This window comes from Dipodomys spectabilis, unplaced genomic scaffold, assembly GCF_019054845.1.
Source record: "Dipodomys spectabilis isolate Male_0828 unplaced genomic scaffold, ASM1905484v1 ptg000230l, whole genome shotgun sequence".
NCBI classification, from domain to species: Eukaryota; Metazoa; Chordata; class Mammalia; order Rodentia; family Heteromyidae; genus Dipodomys; species Dipodomys spectabilis.
This window is the reverse complement of record NW_024870907.1, coordinates 75,515-94,875: the sequence shown is the minus strand read 5'-3', so window position 1 is coordinate 94,875 and position 19,361 is coordinate 75,515. Positions and strand designations below refer to the sequence as shown.

At 59.2% G+C, this 19,361-nt stretch overlaps 1 protein-coding gene across 1 annotated transcript; it reads left to right on the top strand.

Annotated features, from left to right (window-relative positions):
- The first annotated feature begins 369 nt into the window (after positions 1 to 369).
- Pdgfb (platelet derived growth factor subunit B) lies at positions 370 to 18,316 on the top strand. Its single transcript, XM_042697953.1, has 7 exons — positions 370 to 1,015; positions 7,441 to 7,537; positions 9,878 to 9,967; positions 11,644 to 11,849; positions 13,134 to 13,278; positions 16,537 to 16,687; positions 16,964 to 18,316. Exons 1-6 carry the CDS (start codon positions 953 to 955, stop codon positions 16,659 to 16,661), a joined length of 726 nt encoding a protein of 241 aa, XP_042553887.1. The 5' UTR covers positions 370 to 952; the 3' UTR covers positions 16,662 to 16,687; positions 16,964 to 18,316.
- The last annotated feature ends 1,045 nt before the right edge of the window (positions 18,317 to 19,361 follow it).

Here is a 19,361-nt window from a genome sequence, read left to right as displayed (position 1 = left end):
GAGGGTCCCCCGCCCCTGCCTCGGCCGCCAGCGCCCCGCTTCCATTCCCGACAGATATTTGGCGCACACGCGCGCACACACACTCACACACGCGCAAAGAGGAAAGGAGAGAAGGGGAAAAAAAAAAAAACCCACCCTGCAGCCTCGTTGCAAAGAGGAAGCCGGAGCAGCCGCAGCCCGCAGAGGACCCCGAGGGCCGCGCTAGCCGGCGGGCAGCCCGGCAGCCGGACCGACCGAGCCGCGCCGCGTCCACCTGTCGGCCGGCCCCGCCGAGTGCGCCGCGGGCACGCCGCGCGCGCCGAGCCGCCGTGCCCGCCGCCCGGGCCCCGCGCCAGGGCGCACACGCTCCCGGCCCGGGCGGGAGTTTGCACCTCTCCCTGCCCCGGGTGCTCGGGCGACCGCCGCAGACAACTTTGGAAAAAGTTTTTTGGGGGGAGAGGCTCGAGCGTGGAGGTGGCCGGCCCCGCGCTTTCTAATCCGGGGAGCGGAGGGCGGGGGGCGGGCGCCTTCCTAGAAAAATGTTGCCGAAACACTAAGCCGGCGGGCAGAGCCAGACGCCCGTAGCCGGCGGGTGAAGACGACCAGGTCGCCCCGCCGCGTGCCGTCGTCGCCTCTCCGAGGTGGGAGCCCCCCGCGCGCCCCCGCACGGCTGGACGCCTCGGCTGGTTCGCGACGCAGCCCCCCTTGGCCGTGGATGCTCGCGCGGGCTCGGGATCCGCCCAGGTAGCGGCCTCGGACCCCGGTCCCGTGCCCAGGATCTCCCCAGCCCCCCCAGCGACGGAGCCCGGGGGCCATGCGGGCGAGCGGCGGCGGCGGCTGCAGCGGCCTGAGCGCCTGATCGCCGCGGACCCGAGCGGAGCCCACCCTCCTCCCCAGCCCCCCACCCTGGCCGCGGGGGCGGCGCGCTCGGTGTACGCGTCCGGGGCCCCGCGGGGCCGGGCCCGGCGTCGGCATGAATCGCTGCTGGGCGCTCTTCCTGTCTCTCTGCTGCTACCTGCGTCTGGTCAGCGCCGAGGTGAGTTGCGCCGGCGGCCGGGGCTGCTGCCGAGATCCGCCGCCCCCACCCCGGTCCTCCCTGCGGCGAACTTTGGACCCCTGCGGCTCCGAACCTGACGCCAGGCTCGGGGTGACCCTGAGGACCGGGAGGCGAGGTCGGCGGGGGGAGGGCTCGGCGGCTCCGAGAAGGGGAAGGGGAGGGGGGGGGCAGCGGTGCCTTTCTTTCCAATGGGCGAACCCAGACCCCGGAGCCGGTTAGCGTTCTGGCAGGGCGTGTGCGGCCCAGCCCCCTCCCCAGGAACCCGGGGCGAGCCCCTTGCCCGCCGGGGCGAGGGGAGGGGGGACGCGGGGTGGGGTGGTGCCCGAGGCGCAGAAGGCAGTGTGGCCTCTCGAACCCACCTCGGGCCGGACCCCCCGCCTGCCCCGGAGGTGCGAGTTTGCACCTGTGACATCCAGGCCGACCTCTGGCGGGGCTGAGGGGGGAGGTCCGGGTCCCACCCCGCTGTGGCCGTGGTTGGGGTGGGCGCCGCGCGCCGCCCCGGGCATGCCCGGCGCCGGGGAGGGTTCGGGAGCAGCTTGTGCCTGGGCGCGCGGGGGTGGGGGAGGTTGCAGAGGGACAGACAGGCAGACAGACGCGGGGAGACGGAGGGCTTGGGGGCGGGGAGGGGTTCTCCAGGAATCCAGACCCCGGGGCGGGGTGTGTGTGCGCGCGCGCCTGCGGCCCGGCCCTACCTGCGCCCGCGCCCTGTCAGAGGAAGCACCTCTCTCCCCCGCACCCAGGGTGCGGGGCGCGCCGCCCGCAGCGGCCTCGCCGGGGAGGTGGGGTGGGAAGCGTCTGCGGAGCGATCAGGTCGGGCCGGTGCCCCCCACCCCTGCCAGCCTCACGTAGCAGTGAGTTGGCAAGTCGATCGGGAACCCAGGTGGCAAAGGGGGCGGGCCGGGGAGCGCCGCGCGCCCGCGTCCCGTCCCGTCCCGCCTCCGCCGGCCGCCGCCCCGGCCCGGCACCTCGCCCGCCCCTCGCGTGCAGCCGGGCGCTGGAGCGGCGCGGCCGCGAAGGGGTTAAGCCCAGGGCTCCCTGGCCGCGGCCGGGCCTTGGGTCGCCGCCAGCGCAGGTTGTTTTGACCACGGAGGAGTCGTCGCCGTCTCCTTTTGTTCTCGGGGCTCCTCGAGGGCCTCCGGCCTCCCGGCCGTGGGGCCCCGCCCTTCCGTGGCCACCCCGCGCGGCCCGCACCCGGACGGGGAACGCGAGGCTCGGCCTGGCCGCCCGCAGGGCCCTTGCGACGCCCCCTCCCCGCCTCCCCGCCTCCCGGGGCCGCGGCCAGCTGTTGGGGAGGGGGGGTGCACCGGCCGGCCCCAGCTGCCGCCTCGCCCCGCCTCGCCTCGCCGCGGGACCCGGGGGCTGGCCCGGTGCCAGGGCGTCCTGGGAACGGCAGCGCCCCGCGGCTGCTCTCCGCAGCCACCCCCGCCCGGCCCCCGACTTGCTCACTCACCCCACGCATGCACACTCGTGGCCGGAGGCGATGGTGCGCTCCGGCGGCGGCGGCGGGCACGCACTACCGCGGCCGGGTCGCGCGCCCGCCGCCGCCGCCGCCGCCGCCGCGCCAGTGCACGCGCGGGACACGCGCGCACAGCGCACACAAACGCACGCCCGGCCCGGCACACGCGGCCGGAGCCCACGTGCGCGCACGCCCACGCACGCACCGGCACGCACGGCCCCGGAACAGCCGGCGTCAGGTGTTCGCCCCCGCGCAACAGGTGGGCCCCCGGTGGGGCCTGGCGCCTCGCCGCCTCTGTAGGGACCCCCGTTTCCTTCCTGAGCCCCCCCCACCCCAGGAGCGAGGGGCAGCGTCCCCCGAGGTCCTGGCTCCACGGCCCCTTGGGGTGAGGGAGGGGGGTAGGCCTGGCCCGAGCAGCGCGCCGGCTCAAACCTTACCCCTCTCTCCGTGTGTGTTTTTTTTGAACCACCAAGATGTGGCAGTAAACGGCGTGCAGTGTCCTTAGTGTGCGGGAATGTCCGGAGCGTTCTTTTCCTCCTTTCAAATGAGCCTCTGAGACGCGAGGAGGGCTGCTGTCCACGGCGCAGTGGCTCTTTCCCATCTTCCTCGTGGCCCGACCCCGTGTGTTCTGGGGAGGCCAGCCATTGGTGGGGGTTGTCCACGGCCTCTCCTTACCATTTCCACTTTCCCCCCAACGCTCGCAGGTCTGGCTGCCGGGCTGCAGGAACCGGCCATGGCACTTTGTGTTTTGCAGTTTGCGGAGCACCTTCCTGGGAAGCCTCCTAGGCCATGGGGGAAGAGACCAAGAGGGGAAGCCACCTGTCCCCAGAGGGTTCGGTCCAGCTCCTAACTGGACAGTGCAGGGGGTTTCCGGGAGGGCTGGCCGCTAGGACTGGCGGCGTCCCCTAGCTTGCTTGGATCAAGCTATTGGTGGAGCCTCAGCACCTGGGAAGAAGCAGCTTGGGAGCTCTGAGGCAGGGCTGGGGGAGGGTCTGTGGACCCTCCTGAGGTAGGTCCCTTCTGTCGGCTGAGCTCAGTTCCCAGAAGGTGACTCTGTCACATGATGCTCAGAAGAACCCTTGTGCCGGGAAGCAGCAGAGGGGCCCACAGGCTCCAGCCACCCAGCTTCCTCCTGGTTTGCTTGCAGGGAATGGAAAATGCCTCCTTGGAATCCCCAGCCCCGGAGCTGGGGGAAGGTCAAAGTCAGACAGAATTTGGAGGTTCTGGTGTAAGAGCCTGCAAGTGAGTGTGTGTGTGTGTGTGTGTGTGTGTGTGTATGCATGCATGCACGTGTGTGTACGATACAAAGGAAAATTGATCTGAGATATTTAACTGCATCCTTGGAAATGTCTTCCCTTCTCTTCCTTCTGTGACAACCATTTTTTGTGTGTGACGACGGTACTAGGGTTTGAACTTAGTCCCTAAGCTTTTTCATTTGAGGCGGGTGCTCTACTACTTGAGCTGCAGCTCCACTTCTGCTTTTGTGCTAGTTAATTGGAGAAAAGGGTCTCATGGACTTTTCTGCCCAGGTTGGCTTCAAGCAGTGATGCTCAGATCTCAGCCTCCTGAGTACCTAGATTACAGGTGTGCGTCACCGATGCTAGTCTGACAGCCACTTTTCTGTATCATTGAGTTGTTTATGACCCCCTTTCCCCAGCAGAAGATGAACCAGATCAGAGTTTTGTCTTGGTTATCCTCTGTGAGAGAGGTTCCTGAAGCATGGTGGACAATCAGCAAACAGGGGTAGAGAAAGGTGTATTTGGTGGGGGGCGTGGGACTGGGCCCCGGTGCTGTGTAAGCATAGCCTGAGGGTAGTCCCACGTGGCACACTGCCTTCCCCTGGGCATCCATCTTCCCACCCGCCTCCTCTTGGTGAGAGACTGGCATGTTTTTCCCTGTCACTCTTGGAGGGAATGAGGGGAAGACACAGATGGGAAAGCAGGCTGTAAAGGTTCTGTGTATCTCTAGCTTGGGCCTCAGTCTCCACCTCCTAAAACAGCTGAGCAGGTTGGGTTAGCTGGAACCCGGGCAGTGATCGCACTCGCACGGAACCTCCAGGATAACATGGAGCAGCCGGGCCCTTTGCTTCCTCCCCTCCAGTCAGCTGTGGGGGAGGCTAGTGGGCTGGGCTGCTGGGGGTGGAGGAGGCAGAGTGGGAGAGAGAATCCCAGGAGCCATGAAGAAGGGAACTGATGGGTGGGAGAAGCTATTGGAAATGGCTTCTGTGGTCTGCCCTGTCAGGGCTTCTTCAAAGGGCTTGGCTTTGGTATCCAATCTAAATAAGGCCTGAGATTGGCAGGCAGGCCCTGGGAGGCCTTGTCAGCCTCTGCCAGCCGCAGACAACGCCCCTGGGTGCTGGGCTGAGAGCCTGTCTCTCTTAGAGCAGTAGCAGGAGGCTCTGTGTGTGTGTGTGTGTGTGTGTGTGTGTGTGTGTGTGTGCACGCACACGCTGGGCCCAGGTGGAGGGTGGAGCTCAAGCCCCTTTGATCTGCCAGCCCAGTGGGGAGCAGGTAACTCACCTGGGCTCACACTCCCTCGTGCCCTTCCTACCTCTTGGCAGCTGGTGAGGGGGATGGGGTGGGGAGGCTGTTTGCCTTGGCTGCTAGGATTGGCTTTGCCCAAATGCTTTCCCTGCCACACCCTGACGCTACCGGGCTAGAGATCTGGGGCAGCTCCTTCAGAGTGGCAGGCTGCCTTTCCTGTCAATGAGGGTCAAAGTGGGGTTCCCCCCCCCACCGCAGACCTCCAGAACCTATGGCCAGGAAACCACCGCCGCCGGCATCTCGTCCTCCCACACCCAGAGGGCTTCTGGGCAGGAACAGGTGCCCTGCACTTCCCCGCTCCTCAGGGCATGGCATCCTGAAGCTGACCACAGGTGGACTGCCTCCACTTCCACTGCCGGTGGAAGTCCCAGAAGGGACTGGCCAGCCTACACAGCCCCGCTGCTGTCAGCATGGGGCTGCGGTGCCATTTCCTGTGTCCCTGTACACTCTCTACCCACCCACTGTCACCACTGCAAACGTTCTGCGCTGGTGGCCCCCGGGCACGTGTGCCACTCGCTGCTGCCCTCCCAGGAGCCATACTGCAAGAATTAATGATGATGACAATAATAACTCATTAAGTACCCATTATTTGCTGGCTGCTCCACTGTGGGTAATTATGCCTCCTGGTAACACCGAATGCGGTATGATTAGCCCCATTCAAAGGATGCAGAAGCAGAGGTTTATTTTATTTTATATTTTTGGTACATCTGAGGACCCAGGTTTGGCTGGCAGAAGGGTTTCTCAACCTCTGCCCTGATGAGATTTAGGGCCAGAGATTGCTCTACTGCTGCACTCAGAAGTCTGATCGGGATTCAGCTCTGCCACTTCACTAGCTGTCTTGACTGGTGGCTCCCTGTTTTAGTTCTCTAAGCCTCTGTTTTCTCATCTGGTAGATGGGGATAAATAGTGCCAGCCTTTTTTGGGGGGAGTGGGGGGAATGGAATGTGGATGCACAGTTTAATATGGAAAGTCCATTATTACAAGCTTTTCCTCTCCTTACCCCCTATTAATGAACAAATGCCTAGGGGTAATGCAGAGATTTCTAAATACAGTGCAAGAAAGGGCAATCTGTACTCATACATGGGGAGTCTTAACACACAGTAATAAGAAGAAAGGAAAATAATCACCCAGATACAAGTAAACCATTAAAGCTAAAGATACAGCGCTCTACATGTAGTGCCAGCCTCTTTAAGACTGGTTTGTACGGTCTTCCGATAGCTCGCTGTCTGGCTTACAATCAGCAGCTGGGAAATGTTACCAGTGCCAGTCCAGGTGAGAGACTCTCGCCTTGGGAGAAGACCCCAAGGAGCAACGTGGAGTCCCTCACGCATTTTGACAGTATTTATTGAGCATCTACTATATGCCTTCTTCACCACCAATGAACCAAATAGGGTGGGGAAACATGTGAGGTGGGGCCTCCTGATCCTCCAATCCATGGGGTCCCCTGTGTGTGCGTGCCCCTGCGTGTGTGCGCCGGTACGGGCATTGCTGTCTCATGGTGCCAATTCCCCTTGCCGGTCAGCACCTGGAGGATCTGACTGCAACCCCATCTGCCCCTGGCCTCTCTCAGGACCTTTGGCATGAAGCCCTTGGGGCTTCAGGGACCACTGTGGCTGTTGTGGCCCTGACCTTCCTGTCAGGCTGCCCTGGGGGGCCTCGGGTTCCCTGGAGGAAGCTGCTTAGTGAGCCCTGTTAAAACACTTACTAAGTTTCAAGTGAGTGTGGTGACAGGCCAGAGGGGCTCTAAAAATAGGCTCTGGTTGGGCCTGGGGCCCGGGTCAGCTTTCAGGTTTCCCGGGCGCTGTCTGAGGATTCCCTTCTCTCCTCTTTCACGTGAGACTAACTCGGTTATCCCTGGAACTCGTGACTGCCCCAGGCCACACTCCAAGCATCATACCTGGGAGGCTGGGGTACAGGCTCTGCCAGCACAGTCCTAATCAGCTTGTGCTGATAGTGGACTGGCTGTAAGCCCCTTATTTGGGCCTCTGTTTCCTGATCTGTAAAATGGGGATAACGAGGTCTCCTGTGAGAAGTGCTGCTGGCTCTCCCGGATGCCCGAGGTGGAGGGAGAAGCAGAGAGAAAGCAGATTGTCGGAGGCTTCTCGGAACCTGTAGTCTGATGGAAGGAGACAGATGGAGACTAACGAGTCTAGCTGGGAGCAAGCTGGGGTTGTTTGGGGGCGTGGGGGTGTAGCATCTGAGCTGGATCTTGGCAGTTCAGTCCTCCAGGCCCTGGAGTTCCTGGTTGTCAGCTTGGATCCTCCAGCCTGCCTGCCTCCAGCCTGGCTGTTGGTGACAGAAGGATCCTGTAGGAACTTTCCATGGGAGGAAATAGGTGGCTGGTGGTGGCCCTTTCTGCCTCCTCCCCCCCCCCCCCCACTAAGCCCCTGGTGTCTCCCTGGCAGGGGGACCCCATTCCTGAGGAGCTTTATGAGATGCTGAGCGACCGCTCCATCCGTTCCTTCGATGACCTCCAGCGGCTGCTACACGGAGACTCCGTAGGTAAATCGGATCCTTGCCCAGAACTCTGGCCTCCTTGGGCATCAGGGGAGCTGGCAGGGGTGGGGCAGGGGGCCCCCTTTTCCTTTCACATCCAGAAGCCAGGGCCCAGGTACATCCCTGGGAGGGCCTGGCCACGCCCAATGGGGCGGGGTGGAGTGTGTAGCTGGGTCAGTACCTGGGATGTGGGTGTGGCAGGAGGAACACCCAAGTGTGGCTTTGGCTGGGAGCAGCTGGTGGGGGTGCCTGGAGCAGGGCAGGCAGGAAGAAGGTGCCCAGGGCACGCGCCAAGTATTTAGCCAGGGAGGGTGGTGACAGAAGAGCCATCTCCCTGCCCCTCTGGCCCAGGGCCTGGTCTATAAGGTCTCCCAGGGACACCTGACTGGAACCAGCTGGCAGCCCTGCCCGTGCCCGAGAGTGAGAGAGAGCGAGTTCTACAAGCGGGCACGTGCTTGGTGGCACACACGTGGCCAGGCCCACGGTGCCAGCGGGCTGGGCTGGGAATGTATTTATAAACGCTGTCTTCAGAGCGAATTCCGTTCTATTCTAACCTCTGGCCTGGTCCCTGGAGCCCTGGTCAGCACCCCCACCCCCCACCCCCGGGTCCCTTCCCTCTGGGGTCTGTCTCTTTGTCACTTTGTAATCCTTGCCCAGACGCTATCTACGGGGGAACAGCATTTCCTGCCTTTGTTTCCTCTCCCGTTGGGCCCCTGGCTCCTTCTCAAAAGCATTCCCGGGTCCTTTCAATCCTGCCTGGGGTGGGGGGGGTGAGGCAGGCAGGAGGGGGCTCCAGCTGGGCCCACCTATTGTTTGCCAGCCCCCCCCAGCTCCCGCCCCCACCCACCCATGCCCGACTGGCCAACCCTAGCCACACAATGGGGCAACTTCCAAATTTAGCCTTTCTGCTATTTCTCTCCAAGGTCCTCCACCCGCTCCCCCCCTCCCAAGCCCCTCCACACCCCTGGTGGGGGTCAGCATCTCCCGGAGGCGCGAGGTTTTCAATAGCCTGCCTGTTCCAAGGGACCATGTGGCTATTTTTTCCCTAATCAACTTAACTTTTCCACAAAAGCCCATCTTTCCCCATCTCCTCCCCATCAGGGACATTCCAGAGATGGCAGGGGACAAAGGAAGGGAGCAAGAGGGACAGACAGACACACTGACGCTGACGTAGGAGCCGTCAGACTGGACGGAAGTGGACCAGCCACAGGCTACCCGCAGGACAGTCTTCTCCAAACAGGATCCCCCTGGATCCTGGACAAGGGGCGCGGCCCTCGACCAAGACAGGAGCCTTTGTCTTTGATGGGACCAGTGGGCTGGGGCGAATGTGAGCTGTGAGACAGAGGGGCAGGAGGCTGTTTCCTAGGACAGACCGAACCTGCCCACCTTCAAGGTCAAGTTCAAAGCCACTTCCTCACACTCTAGTTCCCTGGAGGGGACTGATGTCTCCAAAGAGTACTGGAGGAGAAGTACATGGCCTGGAGGAGCGAGTAGAGGAAGTGCGTGGAGGAAGGAAAGCCAAGGCTTAGAAAAAGCCAGAGGGAGGGAGGCAGGTGCTGGTGGCTCACGCCTGTAATCATAACTACTCAGGTGGCTGAGATCTGAGGAGCAGGAAAGTCCAAGGGACTAATCTCCAATTAACCACCAGAAAAGGCAGAAATGGAGCGAAGCTGTGCTGGCCTTGAGCAAAAAAAGCTCAGGGACAGTGCCTAGGTCCTCTTGAGTTCAAGCTCAAGGACCAACACACACACACACACACACACACACGCAGAGATGGGGAGGATGGGAGCAGGGCTGGTGTGCCCCTACCCCACTCCCACCAGGCCCATCCCATTCCTTCTTTGCCCTCAGCTCCCACCCCATCCCTCTCCTCCCTCTCCCCAGCGCAGCAGGGCCATTGTCCAGGCTCTGGAGGGGCTGTCGTTCAGGGCCTGCTGTCCCCCCGGGGATTCTGGGAATTTCTCCATTCAGCACTTCCTATGGGAACTGGGCTCTGTGGAGGGCACTGGGAACAGTGGCCAGTGCTCTGGGTCCCTGCCCCACCCTGGAGGCCAACTTACAGTAGCTAAGGGAAAAGGGCTATTTTTAACTCCATTGACATGGGTTCTGGCCAAAAACATTGTGGCTCAAAGAACCCAGAATGGAGCCGGAGGCCCCCCCCCCTCAGATGTGGTCAGGCTCCACCCCTTAGCCACATCCCCCTGAAGGGGAGGGGTCTTTACCTAGATACCCTGGTTTACAAAGAGTTGAAGGGAAACTGGTACTTTGGGGTGGGCCTTGCCTGTCAGCCTTCACCCCATGGTGGGGGGCCTGGCCCAAAGGGTCTGACTGTGCTTTCTCTTGCAGATGAAGATGGGACTGAGTTGGACTTGAACTTGACCAGGTCACACTCCGTAGGGGAACCTGGAAGCTCATCTCGAGGGAGGAGGAGCCTAGGTAAGCCCCAGGGCCCCAGTAGCATTTCCTTCTAAAGAATGGGTGCCATGGCTCGTGCCTGTCATCCTAGCTACTCAGGAGGCTGAGATCTGAGGATCGCGGTTCAAAGCCACCTGGGCACCAAAGTCCGTGAGACACTTATCTCCCAAAAAACCACTAGAAAACCAGAAGTGGCGCTGTGGCTGAAGTGGTAGAGCACTTGCCTTAAGCTGAAGAGCTGAGGGACAGCGCCCAGGCCCAGAGTTCAAGCCCCACAACCGACAGAAAAAAAAAGAATGGGAGCCAGGGAAGGAGATGAGGCACGCAGCCTGCCCAGGGCTTGGAGGTCATTCCCAAATCCTTCCCGTACTCGGGACGAGCTGGATGAGGAGAGAAGTCATCACTGGACTTGAGTCATTTTGTCCGATGCCCTCATGCTATGTCTTCTAAATATAGTTATTTTTACACCCAGTTATTCCTTCAACTCTGGAGTAGACAGATAAACCCCATTCCCCAGAACTGGATAGCGGCTCCAGAGAGAAGCAGGTGGGGTCATACAGCTGGGAAATGATACAATCCAGTCACAATCGGCTTTTGAACCCACTGCTGTCCCTAGTGGGATGCATGTTTCCATGGTGACCCAGGGACACCCATGGTCTAGGACAGTGGGTCCAGCAGAACCTGGGATTGCTGCTTTAGGCCACCTACGTGGAGCTGTGTTCTCCCTGGTAGAGGGCAAAACAAGGTAGTAGGTAGATCACCACGCTCCAGGAAGCCATCCCACTGAGGCAGGTACCTACCTCTGTTTTACCACCTGCACTCTCCAAAACATTGACGATATGGCTGGTAGAAACTACAGTCTAGAACTCTACTCAGCAGGGCACCGGTGGCTTCCACCTATAATCCTAGCCACTCAGGAGACTGAGATCTGAGGATCGAAGTGCAGAGCTAGCTGGGGCAGGAAAGTCTGTGAGACTCTTATCTCCAATTAACCACCAGAAAACTAGCAGTAGAGCTGTGGCTCAAAGTGCTAGAGCACTAACCTTAAGCAAAAAAGCTCAGGGATGCCATCCAGGCCCACAACCGGAAGGGGAGAGGGCTGGGGGAGGGAAAGACCTCTACTCCTCAACTTGTAAAACTAGGTGGAGGGGGAGGCTGATTTTGTTCTCTGAGACTCAGTTTCTCCTTGGTTGAGGATCTGCTGTGGGTAGGGCTTCCTCCTCCTCCTGCATAGCTGAGTACAGGAAGGCTGTGAAAGACACAGCCAAACCACAACCATACTAGAATGGTGCGCATGGCCCACTGGTTCAGTAGGATCCTTGTAGGAAGCTTTGTGTTGAGCAAACCCTTATCTGAATCAAGGAACACAAAAGATTATGGGTAAGGGTCAGAGAACGGGCATGCACTAAGTGTTGATAACATGCCCCATCCTGAATGATCCCACTTGATCCTCACCATGGGTCTTGGAGGCAAGGTATAGATCTCTCTGTCCGTTTTGAGATGGGGAAACTGAGACTTAGGATAGCCCAGACTCCTTCCCAAGTCCCCACAGTTGATAATTGGCAGGCCTTGAAGCTTCCATCAGGTTGAAGGAGGTGGGAAGGGTGGTTCAGGTGTTCATGGAGCTCCCCCAGCAGGTGGGGTTCCAAGCAGCCCCTCCTGATGCTGCCTCTCCCCCGACTCCCCAACCCCGCCAGGTTCCCTGACAGCAGCAGAGCCAGCCATGATTGCCGAGTGCAAGACACGCACCGAGGTGTTCGAGATTTCGCGGCGTCTCATCGACCACGCCAATGCCAACTTTCTGGTGTGGCCGCCCTGCGTCGAGGTGCAGCGCTGCTCCGGCTGCTGCAACAATCGCAACGTGCAGTGCCGCCCCACGCAAGTGCAGCTGCGGCCTGTGCAGGTGCGCAGCCCCTGCCCACATCAGGCCCCAGCCATGACTGGTCCCGCCTACAGCCATACCCTGCCCCGGGGCCACGCCCTAGCCGGCCCACAGGCTCTGACCACGCCCACGGGCTCCACCAATCCACATGATAGGGCCACGCCCATACATTGTGGCTCCGCCCCCACAGGGCCACGCCCCATGGCCAGGGTAGGTTGACCAGGCTTTCCGGCACCTGGTGACCAGCCTGTCTGGCACATCTGTAGCTCGGTGCAGAGAAGGGCACCTTTGGGACACTCAGAACTAATATGCTGATGCCAACCCAGCCCAGACCTAAGATCCAAGTCCCAGACCGAGCCGGGTCCGGGCTAGGTCTCTTAACACAGAGGGACAAAATCCCAGGATGTCCCGCGGAGAGCCATGTATTTAAAACACCTGATTACTAGAGTGTTTTGGGCAGGTCCACACCTGCTTATGTCCTGGTTAGCAAGCTGTGCCTTTCACAAGGAGGACACAGAGAACCCTCTTGGTGACAGACATCGCAAGAGCCAGGGCAGTACCCCTGAAGATGGTTCCCGGCAGCTGCTGCCTCTGGGTAGTGGCACAGGACACTGGTCCCTAGGAGAAGGCAGAGCAGGCAGGGCCGAGGCTATGGACCCCTCCCCGTCCCCCCTTTCCAGGGTAGAGTAGCTTTGACTGTATTCTGATTAGGTTTTCCACCCTGCCTACACACCACTCAGGATGGCCTGGGATATGGGCTGCGGTTACTTAGCCACATTCCCTTCCCCAGCCCTCAGCGGTGCCCACGACGCTGCCCATCTTCCATCCCTGCTTGGCCTGGTTGTAAATGCCACACTCCACCCCAGTGCCCACAGCCATGATATCTCCTGTGCCCATGCTTCCAGCTCTGTGGATGGGCATCTGACAGCTGACCTCCCCCCACTTCCTTCCAGAGAGCCGTCCCTCTGCCACAGCCCCTGGCCTTGGCTGGCGCTCCAGGCATGTGCACTCTGCACAGGCATTGAACTTCATCCGGAAATGCTTTTCCCTTTCTGGGGGGGCCCTGGGGGCAGTGGCAAAGCCAGAAGCCAGGTCGGCCAGGTCTGCCGGGTCAAAGGGCCTGTTTTGATGGAAAAACTGCGACAGGAGTAGCGGGCAAGGCCCTGTGGTTGTTTGGGCCAGCGTGCTTGCTGCTCTTTCTAGGAAAGATCCCCAGCGTGGCTGGTTGGGAGGGGCTGGCCATGTGGCGGCCTGGGCTCCGGCCCTGCAGCCTCCACAGCCGGGTTCTGTGGCTCTGCCTTCCAGGTGAGAAAGATCCAGATTGTGCGGAAGAAGCCGACTTTTCAGAAGGCCACAGTGACCCTAGAGGACCACCTGGCGTGCAAGTGTGAGATGGTGGCACCCGCCCGGCCTGTGACCCGAAGCCCTGGAGGGTCCCAGGAGCCACGAGGTAGCCTCCTCCTGCCCCCCAAAAGCGAATGGGGTGGGGAGGAGGGAGGATGACACTTTATAGTGGATTTGGCACACCGTGGTTCCATGTTAACTAAGCTCTTCTTACTGAGAACAATCTGGACTCCTCCCAGCCTGAAAGCACTGCCCCCCCCAACTCCCTGAGAATCCTGGCACCCTGGCCTTGTCAGCAACCAACCCCCTTCACTTAGGTCAGCTCATCCTGATTGGTGTCTTTTTTTTTGGTCGGTTGTGGCACTTGAACTCTGGGCGCTGTCCCTCAGCTCTTCAGCTCGAGGCTAACGCTCTCCCACTGGAGTCACAGCTCTACTTCTAGCTTTTTGCTGCTTAATTGGAGATAAGAGGCTTATGGATTTTGCTGCCCATACTGGCTTCCAAACTCGATCCTCAGATCCCAGCCTCCTGAATAGCTAGGATTCCGGGCGTGAGCCACCGCTGCACTTCAAGACTTTAGTTTGATGTGCAGAAAAGCTGGTAATCTGCCTGGGATTGGGATCGAACTGCTTTGGAGGTAGCGAGTACCAGTCCCTGGAGGTATACAAGTAGGGGCTGGGTGGCCATGCTGCCAGAGTGCCACAGGTGGAGTTCAAGCGCCCATAAAATGGATGAATTCTGGGACTGCCTTTCAATTTTAAGAGTTTCCAATCACAGGTCAGTGAGACTTGAGCTGAAAGACGCCCTGAGCGTGGTCTGGCTTACCCCCACTTCTCGTTTACAGTGTGGGGAGCTAAGGGCCAGAGGTTCTGAGACCGTTCCCAGGTTACACAGTCCATCAGAGCCACGAGGAGGAGGAATCTTTCCTGACTCTGACAACTCTGTGTGTGTGTGTGTGTGTGTGTGTGTGTGTATTTTAAGGCATTTTCATTTTTATCACCGAAAAGTTTCATCCAAAGAGAGGAGCTTGCATATCCGTCCAGTTTTCTATCTTGGCTGTTGGAGCACAGAAAGGATAAAGGATTAGCGAAGGTTGCACAGTGCTAAAGCCTAACCTAACCTAGAACCGCATGCCTTGTAATGCCAGTTCTGAGTTCTTTGGGCTGTGTCTCCGCCTTTTCTCTCTCAGATACTGGTGATGAGGATCAGCTCATTAAATGGATAGAATTATGTGAGCACTAAAGAACTCATAACTGACAGGTTGGTTTTTTATGACACTTATTTAGATTCAGTTTAATCAGATGGAAAGGAGCTAACACTTGGTGAGGTACCAAATGTTCCTTTTGTGTGTGTGTGAGGAGGTAGAATCTGGGCTTGAACTCACTTGGCTTTTTCCCTCAAGGCTAATTGGTTAATTAGAGCTAAAAATCTCAGTTTTTATTTTTTTTCTTCATCTGGCTTCAAAGCTTGATCCTCAGATCTCAGCCTTCTGAATATCTAGGATTACAGGCATGAGCCACTGGGGCCTGGCTCTTACTGAGCCTTTTTTGCTCATGGCTGGCACTCTACCATTTGACCCATAGCCTCAGCCCACGGATGACAGCTTTGATTTTCAGTAACTTTCTCTTATTAGGGACAGGATAGTTGTCTAATCCTTAAGTCATATTAACAAGCCTCTTAGTTCTGGTGATCCCAGAGATGGAAAAGATCAAGGTTTAAGGTCTGCCTGACATTTAATGAGCTCTGCCATCTCAACAGATAAACCAGAATGGGAGCACACGCTGGTCATTCCAGTTCTGAATGAAGAGGCACAGGTAGAAGGAAGATCATGGCTCAGGGCAGCTCAGGCATAACTATAAGATCCTATGAGAAGAAAAAACAATTTAAAAAGGAAGCAAAAAGTGGTAATGCCTCTGCCTAGCCAGCACTGAGTTCGAGACCCAGTATCACAAAAGAACCAACAAAAATAACTGCAACAAAAACAAGCAGTAGGATGTAGATAACCCAGAGTCTCCCTTCAGAGTGTCAGCATCCTCAACCCCCTGCCTCAGTTTCCCATCTGTACAGTGTGGATAGCACCATGTGCACAGGGATAGATGGGCTTCGAGCTGCGGTCCCCAGCAGGTGCTAGCCGAAGCATCTGGCTTTGTCCAACTGCAGAAGAAGCCTTGCTGCTGAAAATGTGGACACAGGGGTTGAGAGTCTCTCTCCCCCCCCCCCCCCTACCCTGTCCCCAGCGCACAACACCTGAGCAAGCCTAGGAGATTGTCTGTGGCCCAGCCTTCTGCATGACATTCTGGTAGCTAGGGGCAAGTGGCTGCAGGAGACCCAGCTCTGTGGGGAGTGTGGGTGTCACCGAGGTACGGTGGCTCCCCATCATGGGGCTTGGAGGACCAAGGAAGCCTTTGCCTGGCCAGGGAAAGAAGACACAAGTAGAACACAGGAGCCGCCAGCTGTGGTCTCCTGTTGCTCTGTGCTCAGTGGCTGGAAGCCTCCAAGCCAGTTCAGTCTGTGGGGACTAGGCCCTGCTGGGCAGTTTCTCTTGGTCTCTGTGCAGATTGCAGTTCCGTGGTGGCCTGGTTAGGGTTAGGACAGCTGGGCCTCGACCCCATCCCTGGAGTCCAGGAAAGCCAGTTCTCACCTGGCCTTTGCAGCAGGACTTGCAGACCCTTTTGAGGGGTAAGGAGTAGGGAAGTACTAGGATTTGAACTCAGGGCCTTGTGCTTGCTAGACTGGTACTCTACCACTTAAGCCACCTGTCTACCCCAGGCAGACTTCTCCTCGTGACAGGACAAGGAGTCCAGATAAGGTGAGGGCTGTCTGGGGTGGGCACAGTCCCACCTCTGCCTTCTGCCAGCTGCTGGGTCAGGGAAAGAAATCCCAACCCTTGCTGGGCTCTGGTGGCTCACGCCTGTAATCTTAGCTACCCAGGAGGCTGAGATCTGAGGGTCGCTGTTCAAAGCCAGCCCGGGCAGGAAAGTCCATGAGACTCCTATCTCCAATAAACCACCAGAAAACCGGAAGTGGTGCTGTGGCTCAAGTGGTAGAGCACTCGCTTTGAGCTGAAGAGCTGAGGGACAGCGCCCAGGCCCAGAGTTCAAGCCCCCCAACCTGGCTCAGGCACTCAGCAGTATTGCCTGTGCAGGCCAGTCCTTTGGGGGGGGAGCATCTCATGGGGAAACTGAGGCATGGGAGGTTTCATGGCTGTCCTCAGGGCACATACAGCTGGTTCCAGCCTGACTGGCCCCTCTACTCTCTCTTCTCAGCCTGATGGGGAGTAGGGGAGGCTCTCCTAGGCCTTGATGTGGGGGGACCCGAGGGCTGTCCACGTGCTGACCAGCTCTTTCTTCTTCTTCTTGGGCAGGTAAGACGCCTCAAACTCGGGTGACCATTCGGACAGTGCGGGTCCGCCGGCCCCCCAAAGGGAAGCACCGGAAGTTCAAGCACACGCATGATAAGACGGCACTGAAGGAGACCCTGGGGGCCTAGGGGCGCCGGCAGGAGAGTGTGGGCAGGTGAGCCTGCTGGGGAAACTGAGGCCTGTGGCTTGGGCTGAAGGTGGCTTGGGCTGGGGAAGAGTATTGGAGTCAGGCCTCCAGGGCTCACCTAGCTGTGCTCACAGGCTCTCCGGGAGAAATGGGCCCCCAGATTCTCCCGCCTGTGGGCCCTGTAAACATCAGCATGGCTGGTCCAGTGCTCCATGGACCCTGGCCCTGGCACGAAGGGGTGTGGGGTGAGGTGGTCCCCTTCCTCGTCTCTTGACTCCCCTTGTCCCTCTGCTTGGCCCACAGGGTTATTTAATATGGTATTTGCTGTATCGCCCCCATGGGGTCCTAGGAGTGATAATGTTGTCCCCCTCATCCGTCTGTCTCGATGCCTGATTCGGACGGCCAATGGTGCTCCCCCCACCCCACGTGTCCGTCCGTCCGTCCGTCCGTCCGTCTGTCCATCCGTCCACCAGCGGCTTCCTCTGCGGCTCCAGGGCAGCTCCAGAAGGAATCACAAGGACTGAACCCCCCTTGATTCTATCCGCCTCAACCCCAGGAACCTGGACAGGCGTGCAAGAGACTGACGGGGTCAGGGGCTTCCCACCTCGTCCCTCTCGCCTGGCCTAGCCACACCCCAGTGGGGGCTCCCGGATGGCCCAAGTGGCCCCCCCCACAGCACTGTGGACCCTGGCTAGCCTGAGGTGACACCTCCAGGCAGGTTGGGGTACCTTGTACCTTGGTGGCTAAGACCACGTGAAGAACACAGACTAGAGAACCCCCCCTCCCACGCCCAGATCCCTCACTCTTCTCCCTGTGACCTCTATTCACGTGTTCATGGTGTGTGCATGAAAGCTGCAAAGGCGTGGCCTCCCCCCGGCAGGTGGCCGAGGGGCTACATAGAGGCGGAGTTTGGTCCTGAGGTGAATGTCGCCCGTGACCCACCACCCCTGCTCCTCCTCTACCTGCACCCCATGTCTTCCTCTATCCCTGGCTCTTCAGTCTGCTCCATGGCGAGGCACTTGGACATCACCCCACTCACGCTTCCTTAAGGGTAGAAGATCTGTCCATCGTCTTTCACCCCAGCCGAGACCACCACGTACGGTTGGAGCACTGCGAGTGCGAGCACCCGTCACACCGTGGACAGGGCCAGTGTGTTCATGTGGCTGCTGGCCCATGGTGGGTCACACCTTTGTGGGCTCACTGAGGCCGGGCAGTGCCCTGACCCCGCCTGTGGCCTGGAGGGGAGGGTGGGGAGATAGGAGCCTGTGGTGGGGGAGAGGACAGGGATGGGACTCGCTGTTAGCCATCACCTCGACTTCCCAGCTGGTCCCTTTCCTGGCAGTTGTGTGAGGCCTGGAGGTCCCCAGAGGAGGAGCAGCCCTGGGCCTTGCCCTTTCTCAGATCATAGGGTCTACCTGGGGGCTCCTCTCAGGAGGTCGGCTGGGGGGCTGGAAGTCGGGGAGAGAAGGGAGAGGATGGGGGGGGTGGAGCCCCATCTGAGCTCCCAGCTCCTCCCCCCCTTCCCAATTGCACTTTCCCCTCCCCCTCCCCGCTTCCTTCAGTTTGTAAAGTCGGTGATTATATTTTGGGGGGCTTTCCTTTTATTTTTTAAATGTAAAATTTATTTATATTCCGTATTTAAAGTTGTAAAAAAAAATAACCACAAAACAAAAACCGAACGAATCTGCCGAGAGTCTGTGTTGGCATCGCGCGTGACAATTAACCTTTCTGCCTTGGCAGGTTGTGCCAACAGCTTGCTGCCTGCTTCTCACTCCGGGAGGCCCAGCGCCATCGCTCACGCGTGCTCGCGTACGCATGCACACACACACACACATATTGATGGATTTTGGCAGCTTGGGCTCTCCCAAAGGGAAGTGGAGCCTCAGTGTCGTGGGTGGCCAGGAACACCCAGGATGCTTTGAGGGCAGTCACCAAGGAGCTGGGGACCGAGAGGAGAGAGGAAAGCGGCTGGAAGTTGGATAGGGTGTGGCCTTGAGCAAATCACAGCCTAACCTGGCTGAAGTCTCCTGATGGGAGGGGCCTTGTAGCCCCCCCTCCCCCCAAGGTCCAGACCTGAGACTCTTCCTTGGGGCTGGGGCTGGGTTCAAGGCCTCAAAGCTCCACCCAGCCTTCTTGTGTTTTCTCCCTCAGGAGACTTGGCACTAGCCTGTAAAAGATACTCTGCCCTGTAATCCTAGCTACTCAGGAAGCTGAGATCCTGAGGATGAAGGTTTGAAGCCAGCCTGGGCATGAAAGTCCTTGAGACTTTCATGGAGAATTAACCGGTAAAGAAGATAGAAGTGGAATTGTGGCCCGAGTGGTAGAGTGCCAGCCTGGAGTGAAATAAGGCTAAGGGATAGCACCCAGGCGCAAGCACGCGCAAACACACACACACACACACACACACACACACACACACACACACACACACACACACACACACACACACACACACACACACACACACCAGTGTCCCGAGCTCCACCTGCAGCTGGGCCAGAGCTAACAGAAGCCCACAGGGCATCTGAGCAACTGGCTTTGGCCCCTGAGTAATGAGCTCGCAGTGAACTTCCTGCCCAGGAGGGGGGGGGCTGGGGGTAGAGCACGGGGGTGGGGGGGGTGGCAGGAGGACAGCCTGGCTGTGGGCTCCTGTGATTGGTTGATTTCCTTGTCACTCACACCTTGAGCCCTGCACATCAGG

Bases quoted from the DNA above. Each gene is read 5' to 3' on its own strand.
- Pdgfb (XM_042697953.1), top strand. From the start codon at position 953: ATGAATCGCTGCTGGGCGCTCTTCCTGTCTCTCTGCTGCTACCTGCGT. The intron at 1,016-7,440 runs GTGAGTTGCGCC...TCTCCCTGGCAG, and splicing joins TGCGTCTGGTCAGCGCCGAG to GGGGACCCCATTCCTGAGGA. The intron at 13,279-16,536 runs GTAGCCTCCTCC...CTTCTTGGGCAG, and splicing joins AGGGTCCCAGGAGCCACGAG to GTAAGACGCCTCAAACTCGG.